This window comes from Lissotriton helveticus, chromosome 5_1 (genome assembly GCF_964261635.1).
Source record: "Lissotriton helveticus chromosome 5_1, aLisHel1.1, whole genome shotgun sequence".
In the NCBI taxonomy this organism is placed as follows: domain Eukaryota; kingdom Metazoa; phylum Chordata; class Amphibia; order Caudata; family Salamandridae; genus Lissotriton; species Lissotriton helveticus.
In genome coordinates, this window is record NC_136065.1 from 624,619,315 (window position 1) to 624,635,919 (window position 16,605).

A 16,605-nucleotide genomic window follows, 5' to 3' on the forward strand; every position below is an offset into this window, starting at 1 on the left:
TGAAACAAGGCCATGGTACCCCCAGAGGATTTCTAACACATACATAAATAAACACGTGCCTGATTTAAAAAGCAAACTCCAAATATCTCAAAATATATATTTGCAGCATCACCATTGTAAAAACTGTCTCTTGATAACTATTTGGTTACAGTTCTATGCCTATCACAGAAAAAGACACACCTGAGCCTTATGTGACCACCTGCCCTTCTTCTCCACCCGTGGAAGGCCCGGCCCGGCCCTGCTCTTCCAACTTGCTATGGTGGTTTCCAGGCACATGGCACTTCCATTAGTTACAAAGCTCGCCGGTTTCCTGTTCCATGAGTGAGTAGGTCATCCGGTTATGGTTTTCTTTTTTGCATTACCATTATAAAATGAGGACTGCAAGACCCAGGTAGGATGCAAATAAAAACGTGGGGTGGACAAGCATCTGACGAATGTACCTTCAAAACTTATTACTAGGGGAACTCTGTACTTATAGCTGATAAGAGACCATGTAGAAAGATTAAATTAATGGAAGCTCTGGGGCACACATCCTGCTAATGAAGAACATTCTTATCAGATGGATAATTCTAGAACATCTGTCGAGGCATACTATTTGTAAATGGTGTTACATAATATTTTTATTGTAGAAATAGAGCCCCCCTACTAATAGGGTACAGTTCCTTAAGGTAGGGCTAATAAATCTAATGTATGGACTTAAGGCAACATTTGTGTCAACATCACATAACTTCAACAGTGAACTACGTGATGTGCTTGTAAACCAAAGGAGAACCAACAATATCTATATTTTTTACAAAATAAACATTGATTTTATTGATAATAAAATAAGAAAAGTTGTATCATATTAAAAAGATCATATTCATACTGATTCATTCATCTTCATTCATTCAACATAGAGCTAACATACAATAAAAAAATCACAATGTCCTTTGTTTTGAACAAATACAATGATGACAACTGATAATCGTGAGGAGATAATGTGGTACACAAGTAGTGGGATAATGTGATGTTCGATGAACTGGGCTTGAAAACTGCTAACGAGCACTTACCTTTAGAGCATAAGGGGTCACACTGGCTAAATCACAGAGGGTAGGCAGCAGCCATAAAGGGACAGAGATTGCCTCATAAGCCATCTAGAAAAATGCTGCTATGCTGGTGGGTGTACATTAGGTGTATAGGCCGCTTTTATTGTGATGTCTGGGTGGCTGCTCAGGATGGAAGCATCTGGAAAGGAAGTGCTTAATGTGTAATAAAGGCGTTTAGGGTCTCAAAGGTCCACACACTCGGATTGCTGGGGATGCCGAATGCCAGCCTATTTAGTTTTGAATCCACTTCAGGTCTCTTTCTTCCACCACCAAACACTACCTGTCTCTTTCTCTCAGTCTTGCCCTTTCTTCTTCATCCCGACCTTTTGCCTTTCTAACTGATTTCCTATTTTTGTCTTCGTCCTCTCTTCTCTGTTTTCAGGCTGTCTTTCTTTTGATCTGTGTCAAAGTGTAATGACGAAAAAGAAGTCCTGGTCCCCAAAAGTGAGTGCTGGTGCCAACCACCAGCACAAATTAAGCACTTCATGGCACTGTCTTGTGCGCACAACAAATGGTTTTAAGTTAAAGGGACTGAAAGGAGAGGCTCCAAGTAGGGTTGAAGTATCATGTGGAAAATATGAACCATGTGGCATACTTCTGGGTTCTACAAAGTTCACATGGGACTGAAAGTCCAAAAAGATATACTTGCACTATTCAAGGTGCAACATGATCATGAGAGGTCTTGCATCTGAATATTGAACTGGCACAAAGATTGTGTCCTCACTATTGTTTACAAAAATAACACTCAATTGGTGTACTAAATGGTATTTTTAAAAACGATATTTAGAACATGACATTTATGCTAGACAATATTTTTGTATACAATATTCAGACAATGAAGCCCATGAGAATCACGGCCATGTGGTCTTCCAAGAAAAGAAGTGTGAGATCTCATAAATTACGCGTGTGTGGTATAATGTGCATTTTGCAATGGCTTTAAATGTAAGTGTCAGGGCTGGCTGCATCAAAGCTCTCACAGGATTCTGAGCCTTTTCAATAGAAAGAGAATGAGACAATAGAGATTGGTCCGTGAAGAGTAGGGGGGTATAATTAACAGATCCCAGTGTTATGGAGATCTCCAGTGGCTTCTTGAGCAGACTGAAAAGCAGGGTTGATAGGATCAACCTTGGAGAGACCATACTTGAGACAGTGGCACAAGGAGCGGCAATCTACAACCTTCACCATCCATGTCCTGTTCAACCGAACCAAGAACAAGTTAAATATCCTGCCACCGAGTACCACACAGGGCTTTACGGGTAGGAGGGCTTGTTGAATGACCACGTCAAATGCAGCAGAGCTTTCAAGGGCACTAATATATGTGGTACACCTTCAACTAGCATACAAAGAGTGTGATCAAACACAAGGGCTGCAGCAGGCTCTGTGCTACATCCTGACTGGTTGACATCTTATTGGAGGTAGCTTGAAAAGTATTTTTAACTGATTAAGTTATCCCTCTGATCCTCAAATTTGCAATAGAAGAAACTGTTTCTCAGCATGTTAGGAACCATTGAAGTAATGCATGTAAATATGAGTTAAGGGTGGGCAGTTTCTTAATGCCCGGTCTCTAACCCTACAGATTGTCCAGGGACGTATATTACTAGTTTGTTTGAGCAAAGCCTATTGTATATTGGTGAGCAGCAATTCCAATATTTAGGTTTTATTTCCTTGAAGCCAGCCGCTGCCTCTGCAGCTAAGAGCGGTGGGGCTGGCTGGGGGGGATTTCGAGAAACAATCACAAGGGAAAATTATTTATTTAATTTTCGCCTGTGGTCGTCTCTTGAAATCCCCCTCCGGCCAGCCCGACCGTCCCACCACTCTTACCTGCAGCGGCCGCGGCCGCTTGAAGCTTGCTTCAGTCCTAATAATGATGAATGGCAATCCAGCAAATCTCAAAGACAATTGATTGTAACTGACACCCCTTGCTTTATAGATAGAGGGCCTGTTAGACCTGTCAACTTTTTATGTGGTTTCCCTGTCTTTTTGTTTCTGCCTTCTGTTTTTGATTGTGTGTTTGACTTCGTTTTTGCTGATGCTTGGACTCTGGGCACTTTAACACTGCTGACCAGTGCTAAAGTACATGTGCTCTATGTCTAAAATGTAATGGCATTTGGTTTCTCCATGAGTGGCATATTTGGTTTACTAGTAAGTCCCTCGTACAGCGCACTACATTTGTCCGGGGTCTGTAAATCAAATGCTACTAGTGGATCTGCAGCACTGAGTGTGCCACCCACATGAGTAGCCCTCTAAACGTCTCAGGCCTGCAACTGCAGAGCCTGTGTGTGCAGCTTTTAACTGCCCTGTCAACCTTGCATGTTCACCTACTTGCCAGGCCTAAACCTTCCCTTTTACTACATATAAGGCACCCCTAAGGTTGCCCTAGATAGCCCCACGGGTTGGGTGCTGTGCATTCAAAAGGTGGGACAAGTACTTTTAAGTTTTACATTTCCTGGTAGGGAAAAGTCTCAAATTTGCCTTTCACTACAGCAAGGCCTATCTCTCCTATAGGTTAGCATTGGAGCTGCCCTGTAACATTTTACACGGGTACCTTCCTACTGGGAGCTGATAGAAAATTGGAGTTTGGTTTCTCTGGACTCACAATTTAAAAACCCATCTTTTAGTGAAAGTGTTTTTTAAATTACAGGTCTGAAAATGCCACTTTTAGAAAGATTCCTTGTATGGGGTGGGTCTGCACACCCGTAATCAATTGTAAAGATAGGTTATGTGGGTTTTGAAAAAATCTTAGCGTGCTTACTAGAATGAGGGTTGTGTGCCTAACTCCCTCCTAAATAACAAACATTCAAATACTAGCCCAGGGAAGCCCTGGACTTCTAGAAGCACAGCTACTAGGCATTAAGCCTCTGTAAATTTAATTAAGTTCTAACATATATACTCGAAGTTCAACGTATACATTTATTTATCAAAAGATAGCATATTTTCTCTTAAACAGTGGTCATCAAAAATATATATGCACATGTATCAAAGGACATTCGTAATCAATGTAAAACAATAAACACATGAAAATATTAACAAGGCATATTTTCAATTCCTGTTAATTGGTATTAACAACTCATCAATAATTGTTATTCAAAAACAATAACCAACATCCCAATGCATTTCGGATTCCGTAATGAACCCTTCTTCAGGGGATTAATTATATACAATCAAAAAGTACAATCTTCCTTAAATGATTGGTCTCTCGAAGTGCAGATTCGACAGGATCTAAAAAACAGCAACATGCCAAACTGTATTGAGTTTTTCCATATGTACAAGTGTTCATCACAAAAGAACGTTCTGGAGTAACACTGAGAGGAAAGAGCCAAACGTACACACCACCAAAAGTTAACACCCGTGTCTTACGAAGCAATCAATAAATGTGAGAAACAAACATGCAAGACAACTACTTAATGAAAAATAATGAGAATCAAACATGCTACACTCTCAGAGGTAAGAAGAAAGACTACACGACGTGACGTCAAAAAGAACATGCTGATGACAATTTCACCAAGTGAGTAAAAGTATTCAATTTTCTGCCCTTAAGTGAGAAAAAACTCCTTTAATGTAAAAGAATACATACACTCGTGTTTAACAGCCTCTCGTTTATCCATAAGCTTATCCAACGTAAATAGCCTTTTCTTTGCCAAAACCTAAACAACAAGTAGGCGAGAGCCTTTCTCAATTATCGTGCAATATGTTTTAAATACCGGCATGAGTGTAGCTTCAGAAACTGTCTTACCGCCAACTTCAAAACGAGATCACACGCTGTTCAAAAGTGGTCGCTCAGCAACATTCTGTGTGTTGAGAAAAAACTCATAGTGAGTTTAAGGCTGTGAGACTAACGAGCTTACCAAATGAAACTGCTATTATCTTGTTCGCAAACCGACCTGCCGCCTCCAGCAACGGCGTCCTGAGTGAGTCTACCGGTGCGAGTCCGCCCAACCGATCACGTGGTGCGGAACTCGCCCGATGGATACTACGTAAGTCAACACAAAGAAGGGACTGTAGTCACACAACTTTGTTATTCTTCCCTAGTCATGGCGATTGTGGTGCGCCCTGCAGCCTTAGAGCTGTAAAACAATGAGTGCGTCTGTCTATGGACCAAAAGTGAACCCATTCAAGGTTTACTTAGGAAATCGATAATTCATAAATCCAATATCCCAAGTTAAATCAGAGGAATAACGGTCAAATACACTCATTCATAGGATTATGCACAGAGGCTTAATGCCTAGTAGCTGTGCTTCTAGAAGTCCAGGGCTTCCCTGGGCTAGTATTTGAATGACTTTTAGAAAGATGGCATTTTTATACTTAACCATTTGGTGCCTCTGCCTGTCCATAGAACACACGTCTGATTGGATAACAGTTGGGCTTTGTGCATTCACTCTAGACAGTCACACACAAAGGGAGCTGAGGCGTGCCCTGCATATTCTGATGGCCCATCACTGGGTTGATGAGTCTTCCTGAGCTAGAGTGGTGGGAGAAGTTAACACTTGCCCCTGAGTAGGGCTGTGCCTGTCCCCACATAAACAACTGCATACCCCGGTAATGTGCCAGGAGCCAGGGCCAGGGAAGGGTAGGGTCTTGTGCCTGGTGTTCGTTAGTTTGAAGATTAAGTGCAAACAACCACGCTCTGTAGGACCAATTGTTTTGGGGTTTTTGTTTGTAAAACACGTCTTTGATTAAAGGTTTTAAAAACCAAGAGTTACACACCGCAGATTTATTTGTCCTGCTTTCATTTTAATAGACGGGTGTAATTAATGGGTCTTGTTAAAACATGATACTCTTTTTTCAGCTGCCGAGTCTGGGATTTTGAATGTCCTGCATACCAAGGCTTGACTCAATTAAGTAAACAGATAAACAACTGCCAGGAGATTTCACTTAAGCTGCTACATAATTTATACAGGTGGTCAGTGTGTAGCAAGGGTGCACACAGCCCTAATGCAAGTAAGGAAAACCATCATCTTGCTTACAGGTTGAGTAGTCAAATGCAGCCATTATACTGTGCAGAGGGCTGCACCAATGATAGCTATGCCACTGAGCCTGGTTAAGTCCTCTAGTGCTCTTTCAGCGGGCATCACATAGTCTTTGTTTAAAGATGGCTCAGGGTTTCGATACATTTTTGTAAGGTCACTCCATTTCAACAGGAATGCAGTTTTCCACCTTTAACATTTGATTTAACAAATTAAGCAGTTCCTAGCGTTTTATTACATCAATTGACCCTGAAAACAATGATCTGTATACACTACAGTGCATTGTGTGCTTTTTGACGGGGAATCAACTAGTAACTTTACCCATTTATGAAATTCTGACAAAGCTCGTAGGTACTGTCATAAGTTGGTATTCAAAAAAACATCCAGGATTTTGTGTTTGCTCTTTTAGAACCTTTTTTTAATATGTGTCTTCTACTGTTACATTCCCATTCTACTTGGGAAGCTGGGTTTATTTGAGGTGTGCCACATAAAATTAGCATATACAGCTACAGATTCCCTATGGGTAAGTGGCATAACGATAGCCCCAGCAGTCCCCGTGTTGCAGGGAGGTACCCTGAGCTCCAGGTGGCCCCCTCCAGCACTGTGCATGGGCAGCAGGCTTGAATGAGTTTGGAGCATGGGGGCCCCCACCATGTAAATTGCAGGGGGGGCCCCTGAAGTTTCGTTACGCCACTGGCAAGACCCAGGGTGGCCATTTTAGGAGGAGGTCATCCTGCTGCTGCTGCCTTCAGAGAGGCAGAGAAAATGAATGTGGACATTCCTGGCATTATGTCAATGAACTATCACTAGCTGAACAGGCATTATCTTTGACATGTAACCTCTACTGGTTCTTTGCAAAGAAACGAAACTCTTATATGGGTAACAGTTACGAAACCAACTATTGCTATGTATATAATTGTTTCTTATTTAAAGCACTCTGACATGCACTGGGATTCCTTCTCAAATTGCAAAGCTGCGATATAAAACAATAAATGATTAAACAAAATTATAAGGCTTGGCTGTGCAAACCCTAATTCACCCCTTCCGTGTAATTTAGAGGTGAAATGAATGCAATCAATAGTTATAACGGACACAGTGGGAGGATCCTTTGTGTGCAAAAGGCTAACCTCATTTTACATGCCAAATTAATGCAAAGGTGTTTGAAGGTGGGAGGGGTGTCTTTGTGTTGTCAGGGAAGGGCTCTTTTTCAGTGTTCGTAGGCGTGTGTGTCTGAACCTCTGTGTACATTCGGTGGTTAGTCTGTTCTTTGCAATTTATATTGTGCCCTGAAATCACTCCTTGGGGCCCTAGACGGGTAATATTATCTGCTAAGCCGGTGGCAGACTGAATCGTTTATTTATTAATGAGTACTATTTCAGGATCTCAAATTCACCTCTAATTCTGGAAACAGGGCGCTGTTCCTTCTGCAGCCCTGTGTCACAGTTAAACACAAAGAGTATTGATTGCAATTGTCCGAATGACTTGTCAGAACATGAGATGTTAGACGCTTTTCGCTCCACCCAGGAAATCCTCTGAAGGTAAAACTAAACGTCTGACCTGAGCTTGTGTTCCGGACAAAGCTAATACTGGAAAAGTTGGACAGGTGTTAAAAAACTCTGGCAAATTCACGAGAGACCTGTAATAATGAAATGTAGGAGGACCGAAGGATCAGAGAGTGGTCGGCTCGTCTACAGATAACTCATAAGGTCTGGCTACAAATAGCTTTAGCTGACTGTATGCACATCTATTGGTTCCAATGCATGACACATTGTAAGGGCCTGTTTTAGAGTTTGGTGGGCATGTTACTTCATCACAAACACGAGTAATGTCCTGTCCATTTTATTACCAGTGCAGTATATCATTTGCTACTTGTAGCAAGGTGAATGGTTTATCTCTGTAACGTTTGTGATTGAATAACCTGGCTGCCAAACTTAAAGGCCGTGATTTACTATGATTTTGCATGTGTTGCATCACTTTTGTGGCACAGCCCCGATGCAAACTTTTTTTTAGCACTTACTAAGCCACGCAAAGTCACATAGTGCTGCCTTGGATTATTTTGCATCGGATGCATGGGGGGACTGACCACTTTCCAAACAACTGTGGTCATTCCAAAGAATAGGCGTATGCCAATCAGAGGTAGGGCTTTTACAGTTCAAGATTCTCACTTAAGAAACAGTATGCCGCTATCCCTTCCTTTCATCCCAGACCAACTACGATTCCCTGAAGCATTGGAAACTTGGCTTTACACTATATAGGTTATTAAGGAGCTAGTACATTATATGTGAAGCCTTGTCCAATGCAGGATGCATTTTTAGGTAGCAGTTTGCACTTAATAAATAACATTATTAAAATAAATACAATTAATAATAATGATGCTAATTATAATGCTAATAATAATAAAAGTACTTCATTATTTTGCGCCTTTATTGTATCATCTTTAAGCACTGGTATTGGGGATGAACTGGTGATCTGATTTAGAGTTTGGTGGACGGGTTACTCCATCACAAATGTAACAGAGCTTCCAGTTGCCTAATTACAAATATATTAAAATGCTATGGCATTCGTAATATATAGGACAGGATGTCCAACACAATTCTGACCGAGTACCCATCGGTCAAACTCTTAATCAGGCCCTTATTGTCTGCAAATCTCAAATAGATGACTTATTATGTCTAGCTTCCCTGCAAGCACTCCCATTGGCCACTGACAGCCTTGCCTTGCCTTGAACGCCTGTTTTTTTACCATGCCTGACCGTCGGCTCTTCCCCAGGGAGGCCTAGCCTGCCTCAGCCCCTTTCTCACCTCTTGTGCCCTGGGCACAACCGGTGCTCTCTCCCACTACTACCCTTTGGAAAAACATTTCCCCATACTTGCCTCCTGCTCCCCGCCTGCTCCTCTGATACCCCCCTTGGAGGCCGCAGCCACTCTCTGCCTCCAGCACCCCTCTTTCTCCACAGCCTGGAGACCGCAGCACGACCATGCAGCAGACGCATGCAGAGGGCACGCCATGTACGCACCTGAACCACTCCTAGCACCAGGACTCCTACTAGCTCCCGGACCCCAATCAGCACCAGAACTCCCATGGATTGCCACAGCTTCACCTCAGACCAACTTCAAGCCCTGAACCCCGGACACCAGGACAATAACAAATGCTCCCATGCCGCCCCCAGGACTACCAAAGCCCCCTTCTCCTGCAGGAAATGCCGCTCACTTCATGTTCATCACCGAGGATACCACCCCCACCTCTCCAATCTACCACAATGCATTACACCCAACCACCAACAAGACCGATACCAACACCTCCGGAAAGATCAAGTGCCTGCTGCTCACTGGGAAAACATGCCATGGAAATCTGGGACACAATCACGACCCACACCCCAGACATATCTGTCATCACAGAAATTTGGCTGACCTCCGCGTCCACTCCTGACATTGCCACAGCCACAGCCATCCCCATAGGATACAAGACCGTGCACCAGGACCGAACCACCAGAAGTGGCAGAGGCATTACAATAATCTACAAAGAAACCCTTGAATGCTCAACCACCACAAATGACTCCACCCCCAACATGGAGCACCTCCACATCCAATGCCAAACAAACAGCAAAACCACCATCAGAGGCACCCTCATCTACAGATCTCTGGGCCCCTGTCCTGTCTTCTGCAATGCAATCCCCGACTTCATCGCCCCTTTTGGCATTGACTCAAATCTGTACATATTTCCAGGAAACCTCAACTTTCACCTTGAGAACACAGATGACGCCAACACAGCCAACCTCCTAGAAAGCATGGCAAACCTCGGACTCAAGCACCTTGTCACTGACCCCACCCACACTGCAGGGCACACACTCGACTGCGATCTTCTCTGCCATCAACAGAGTTAAATACATACACACAGAGGAACTCACCTGGACAGATCACCACTGAATCCATTTTGTAATCTTAGAACCTCCCAACACCCCCTCCTCTGCTGCCAGAGATACACAGCGCTACTGGTCCAAGTTCTCAGAGCAATGATGACCAATACCCCAACTCCTACCTGCCCACCACCACCAAAGACACAGAACAAACGGCGGATAACTTCACGAACTGGAACACAGCAAGCGCTGACGAAGTTGCACCAAGGAAACTCACCAACCCCCAAGAAACAAACATGAAACACCAACTGGTTCACATCAGAACTGAAAACCTTGAAACGCAACTGCAGGCAGTAGGAAAGAAGATGACACCCCATTAAGTCCCTTGAGGACCAGAAACATTTAAAAAATGCCCTCAACCGATGCCGCCACCTCCTGAAAAACAAACAAGAACACCGCCCTACCCATCCGCATCATCGACAGCTCCAACAACAGCAAGAACTGTTCAACATAGTCAAGGAGTTTACCAACCCCTCGGCAACTGAAAATATCATCACACCATCGCAAGCTCTCTGCAACACCCTATCAGATTTTTTTATACACCAAAATCAGCACCATCTACCCAAATTTCACACCCCAACTGAACGCTAAGGACAACATCACCATCCTCATGCTGACAGATACCCATCAACAACAGCTCACCTCATGGAACAACCTTACTGAGAAAGAAATGGCATCCATCATGACGTCCATCCATTCCGAGCCCCAACTGACCCCTGCCCCACCACATTTTCAACCTCGGCAATGAACCCCTCTGCAAATAATACAGCAAGGTCCTCAACCTCCTCCATCACCACAGCCCACTTCATCCAGAAATGGAATCATGCTGATGTGAAGCTGTTGCTGAAAAAACAACCCTATAACCCTCAAAGTGAAGCTTCCAAGGATGCGTGAAGGACATGATCATCTGGATGAACAAAACTGTCACAAAAATACTGGTTGCAAATTGTGACCAGTATTTTCTGAGCTGTTGTATGTACATCAGTCCCTTCATACTTTATGCTTTTGTTCATTTTAAATCATCAGAATTTAAGGTTGATTGAAACTTATTGTGGTCTACGTTTTCTCCTATGGTCGTCCCTAATGCACTTTTTTCACTCCTGAATAGTTTTCATATGAACACATGGGCTCAAGAAAATGTGGAAAAGCATGGGCAGCGAATAGCTAAAGTTGCTGCCAGTAAAGGCTTGAAACAGGGCTTTGTTTTAGCACCATTATTGTTTTCCTTATTTATCCATGCCCACTCCATTTCACTTAATTCGGCAAATGCTTATCTCCCAGCAACCTATAAATACATTATTACACTATCGATTAGATTGTTTTAGATTAAACGTTGATTGCATTTGCAACATCAGTTACGCTCTTTAGAGGACTAATGTGCAATACATTAGAAATTAATATAAACAAGACTAATGTGATGCACATGGGAGTAGGAAAACCTGCTTTCATTTGGTCTCTAAACAATACAAAACTTGCTGTTTTGAAAATATATAAATATCTCAGAATTGCATTAAATAACAAATTAAATTATATTGAACACTGAAAAGGTACCATAGAGGAAATCAAGGCATGTTGGGTCTCTTACGCTTGAATTGGCCATATGGGTGAGTTTAACTATAACTCCAATGCGCAGAGTATTTATTGCCAAGGTAGTCTCGTTTCTGGTGTATGACATGTGGTTGGCGGGGTCTCAAAAGCAAAAACAACAGGTGATGGACAGAATGCAGAACAATGTCATACATTCATCCCAGGACAGAGATCTGGGCCTAAATCCATAGTTTTTTTGCTCGCCATGCCTTTCCAGTTTGGACCCAGCCATATGCAAATCAGTCTTGACCCTGTGCCCCATGGGAACAGTCAGCCCGAACTGCCAAGCCAGGTCCTCCCTGGACTGGAAACAAGCATCCAAGGACCGGTTTCGGGCTTTCAGCCCTCATCAGCCTGGATAGCTTGATTCCAGTGGCATGGAGAGCACGGGACTCCCGTCTGAGCATAACCGTCCCACTCGGGGTGACAAAAGCAAAAACAACAGGTGATAGACAGAATGCAGAACAATGTCATAGATTCATCTCAGTACAGAGACATCTCAGTACAGAGATCTGGGCCTAAATCCATCGTTTTTTTGCTCACCATGCCTTTCCAGTTTGGACCCAGCCATATGCAAATCAGTCTTGACCCTGTGCCCCATGGGAAAAGTCTAGCCCGAACTGCCAAGCCAGGTCGTCCCTGGACTGGAAACAAGCATCCAAAGATCGGTTTCGGACTTTCAGCCCTCATCAGCCTGGATAGCTTGAGCACGGGACTCACGTCTGAGCATACCCGTCCCACTCGGGGTGACAAAAGCAAAAACAACAGGTGATGGATAGAATGCAGAACAATGTCATACATTCATCCCAGTACAGAGATCTGGGCCTGAATCCATCTTTTTTTGCTCACCATGCCTTTCCAGTTTGGACCCAGCCATATGCAAATCAGTCTTGACCCTGTGTCCCATGGGAACAGTCCAGCCTGAACTGCCAAGCCAGGTCCCTTTTGTACCGCTTTGGCCGCCATAAGTGTGGCAGGGTATGCTCAGACGTGAGTCCCTTGCTCACTTTGCCACTGGATTCAAGCAAGCCGGGCTGAAGACGGCTGTAATGCCAGAAACCGGTCCTCGGCAGCTTGTTTCCGGTCCAGGGAAGGCATGGCTTGGCAGTTCGGGTTGGACTGTTCCCATGAGGCACATGGTCAGACTGATTTGCATATAGCCATGTCTGAACTGGGGTGGCAGAGTGGGCTAAAGAACGGTGATGGATCAAACCCTGATCTTTTGACTGGGTGTGAGTGTGTGATTGGTTCAGATGCTCCGTCCATCACCACCCCCTTTTGTACCGCGTTCGCGGGGTCTAGTCAGAGACTATATGGGCATGGCGACATGCGTTACAGATGCCCTTCTGCATTAGTATAGAGGTAATGACACTAGAATTAGGGTTAGGTGCATTACAAAATGAGATCAAACTTTTGCACCTGAAATTCTTAGCTTAGAAAAAGCTGATAACAGTAGACTGATATTTGTATTTTTGAAACTATTGCTACAGAGAAACATCAACTGTGGGATAAAAGATAATAAATACGATCACAAAATTATCAGGTAATGATGACATGAACTTTGACCATAAAAACTAATTGAATGGACTCTACTGTGATTGGTGACACTACTGAGGCCTGGCAGTGTGGTCTTGTGCCCGACCTCATGATGTGAAGTGAGAAGCACTATTATTACTGAGCCTTACTATATATGAGGCACCCCACGTCCTTGCTCAAATAATCCCCAGAAGGATGCCAGGTTGGGTCATTGGAGGAGCTTCAAAACCGGCCTCCTTGCTCCCAGGTCCTTCCATCCCTGACAGTTTGACTGACATCCCAAATGGCCAGTCCGTTCCTTTCTAGCACATCATCAGTGGCTGCTCCTCTGCTATGATGCTATGATGGTGGAGCATTGCCTTCTGCTCCCTCCCCCAGCAGCTTTAAAAGTTGAAAAGTAAAAGTTGTTGATTCTCGTTTTATTTTTCAACTTCTAAGTGCTGCGTCCTAGGGGCGGGGCCATCGTGGGGGCAGTCACAAGGGGAAGGGGAAGACACTGCCTTCAGTGTGCATGTAGGTTCCACGGACTGGCCAAACCCACATGCTCACTTAGCTGTCTCTCGCACGAGCTGCGTTGCCGGGTTAGAGGCAGCAGATATAGGCTCTCAGTCTCCCTGGGCGTGTAAATCGATGGTGCTCAGGCCAATCCTGAAGCTGCTCTCATGCATTAGAGCAGCTTCAGGATTGGCCTCAGGGGAGACTAGGAGCCTCTGCCTGCAGTGGAACCATGAGAGGAGCAGAAGAGCTGCGATGCGGCTGGCTGCATGTACGTTTTTAATTCTTTTTCTTCTTTCTTTTTCGCCCTCCCCGCTGAACTTCAGTCCCTCTCTCTGTGTATGCTTACTATGTATTTTTATTTTTCAAAATATCTGGCGCAGAGCTAAGCCTGTCCCTGTGAAATGTAAAAATAGAAATGGCAGACTAGGAAAGCCATGTCATTGAACGGAAGAATTGCTCAAACAAACAAGCAACAGAAATATATGTGTGGAAATTCAAGATATGTTTATAGAAAAGATAAGCTTATATTGTATTAATTTGGTTGAAAAGAATAAAAATAAGTAGGTATTACATTGGTAAGGCTTTTTATTGAATGTTCGCCAGTGGTTTCAAAGCTGGTACAGAAAAGTGATCAAACTGTGAATTAATATTTGTAATTCAAAATGCGGAATTCATTTTCAAGATGTTTTGCTTCCCTAAACAAATGAAATAGTTAAATCGATGGTTAACACAGCATTTCCTCTTTCTTTCAGTGCTGGTAAAAATATACTTTCACAATAACAGTGATACGCCTAGGCCATTCATCGACACATCTCTCAAACTCACCCTTGTGGGACTTCTTTAATCAAACATCTACTAATTACTCTTTTCTAGCGTGTGAAAATAAACAGATACATAATGCAGAATACAGTCAGCAAAAGGTTTCCCTGTCCCACATTGCACTTTATTTTCTTTCGATGTATATGTTTTGGTAAACCATCTCTATAGTGTCAATGTACTTGAAAAGTAAATCACGTTTTAGAATACGTTTTAATTTCCTTACACTGTGTTTTGTATTTAAATTTTGATTCATAAAAATCCACATTGTTGCATAAAACAGATTTTAAGTATTAGAACACTATCCCCAACACAAACACACATTTCTCTAAAATTTGACTGGCCTATCTGCTGTCTCAGGCAACCAATGTATACATAATGGATAATGCTCAAATGCTGTAAAACGATTTGCAAAATTAATTGAAATATTGCATATATATATATATATATATATATATATATATATATATACATACATATATACATATATATAACGTGTAATATGGTTCTATATTGCTCTCTAGGGGCTAATGTAATATTTATAACCCACTCGGCCAACATGCCTTGTCACTTTTTGACCCCTTGACGAGCCACTGTTAAGGTGTCACATTTTTTATTAATCACAGTTAGCAAACCTCTCTGTAATTTTATGTGCACATGTAGTGGCTAAACAGAATCCAGGGGTCTCGCTCACTGTAGACTGTCCGATTGCAGGCTTTCTCTCATTAGCATCTGGTCCTTGTTAAGAGAAAGGGAACACCATTCAGTCTCTGAGACATCCAGTTTGTACAAACTCAGGGGAAGATTTAGAAGCCCCTTGCGCCACTTTTGCGTCATTTTTCCCATGTTAAAAATGACGCAAAAGTGGCGCAAGGGGCTCGAAATCTTCCCCTCAGATTTTACAGAAACAGAAAAGGAATGGGGTCAGATCAATCAAGGGTGCATTCTAATAGAACACACATAACACATCCAGATTAGTAAATTACCTTTAATAATCTGTGACACAACAGAAATGCTAATGATGTAAATAGTGAAAGTAAATAAAGGAAGTGTGCGTACTATATTTTCCAGGAATCTGTTCCCTTTTCTACTGCCTTCATTGGAATTCTAGTAAATGAGTAAATTCTATAATGAGTTCCAAACCATTACCTTGTGGACTCAGGGCATGCACGTTGAGGCCTAAAGTACTATTCTAAAAACATTTAATGTCTGATTCTTTCACAGGGTGATTCCGGTGGTCCACTTGTGTGTAACGGTCGTCTTTTTGGGATCGTATCTTGGGGAAATGGCTGTGCTAGCCCCAAATACCCCGGTGTCTATACAGCTGTGCCCAAATTTCAAAGGTGGATTTACAAGAACATCGTCTAATGAGTACAGGAGTGAGAGTGAAAACCATCAAAAACTTGCTCCACATCATCGTTTAGAGTCCTTTTTTGAGACATCAAAGCAGATCTGTGAAGGATTGCCACATAGGACCATCCTCCCAAAGCCACTTCTGAGGTGGACGACTTGAACATACTGCTGCACATTGGTACAGAATGGGTGGGCATTTGAAATGGCCACCACTTTTAACAATAAGACATTCAAAAATGAAGGACTTCAAAATGATTTGAAAATCACGAAGGATAAAAGAAGTCTGTGCTGCAACACAAGCAAACAAATGAATAATGTTATTCAAGCCCAAATGTATGAAATCATCACATGCAAGAAAAAAATCTGTGAAATATTGGGAATACACCTGACTGGACATCTATTTTCTGGAAAAAAATCATTTTTCTTTAATGCATGATTAACTTTTAAAGATAATCGCTACTTGATCAATTCAATATATCCGAAATCAAATACTTTCAGATGCTTTCTTATTTTAAGTTCTAATGCCTAAGGATAGGTTAAACATAGTTTAGAATGCACTAAATTCATGGAAGGAAATGCTTGGATCAATCTGAACTACTTGCAATTACTGTAATGCATTCTATTCCATCGCATGTATTTTTCATTATAGACTATTGCGATAATTTCTTCTGGGCTGCTGTCAGTACTAAATTTGAGCCGGTGATATCCGGTTCTCGGCAGCAGCAATTTATGGTCCTCTAGCACAGTGTACCACATGGTGGCGCTGTACATTACATTTTGGGATGAGCAGACCTGTTTAATAATTCAGTATTATTTAAAAATGTATAAATAGCTGCTACAAACCCCATTC

General features: G+C 42.6%; 1 protein-coding gene across 1 annotated transcript in view; it reads left to right on the forward strand.

Moving 5' to 3' along the window:
• Positions 1-15,974, forward strand: part of LOC144752528 (trypsin-3-like) — a 317,381-nt gene extending 301,407 nt beyond the window's left edge. The window contains exon 6 of the mRNA XM_078640427.1: positions 15,627-15,974. Coding sequence (XP_078496553.1) covers positions 15,627-15,770 — 144 coding nt within the window. The 3' untranslated portion in view covers positions 15,771-15,974. The remainder of the gene's footprint in view (positions 1-15,626) is intronic.
• The last annotated feature ends 631 nt before the right edge of the window (positions 15,975-16,605 follow it).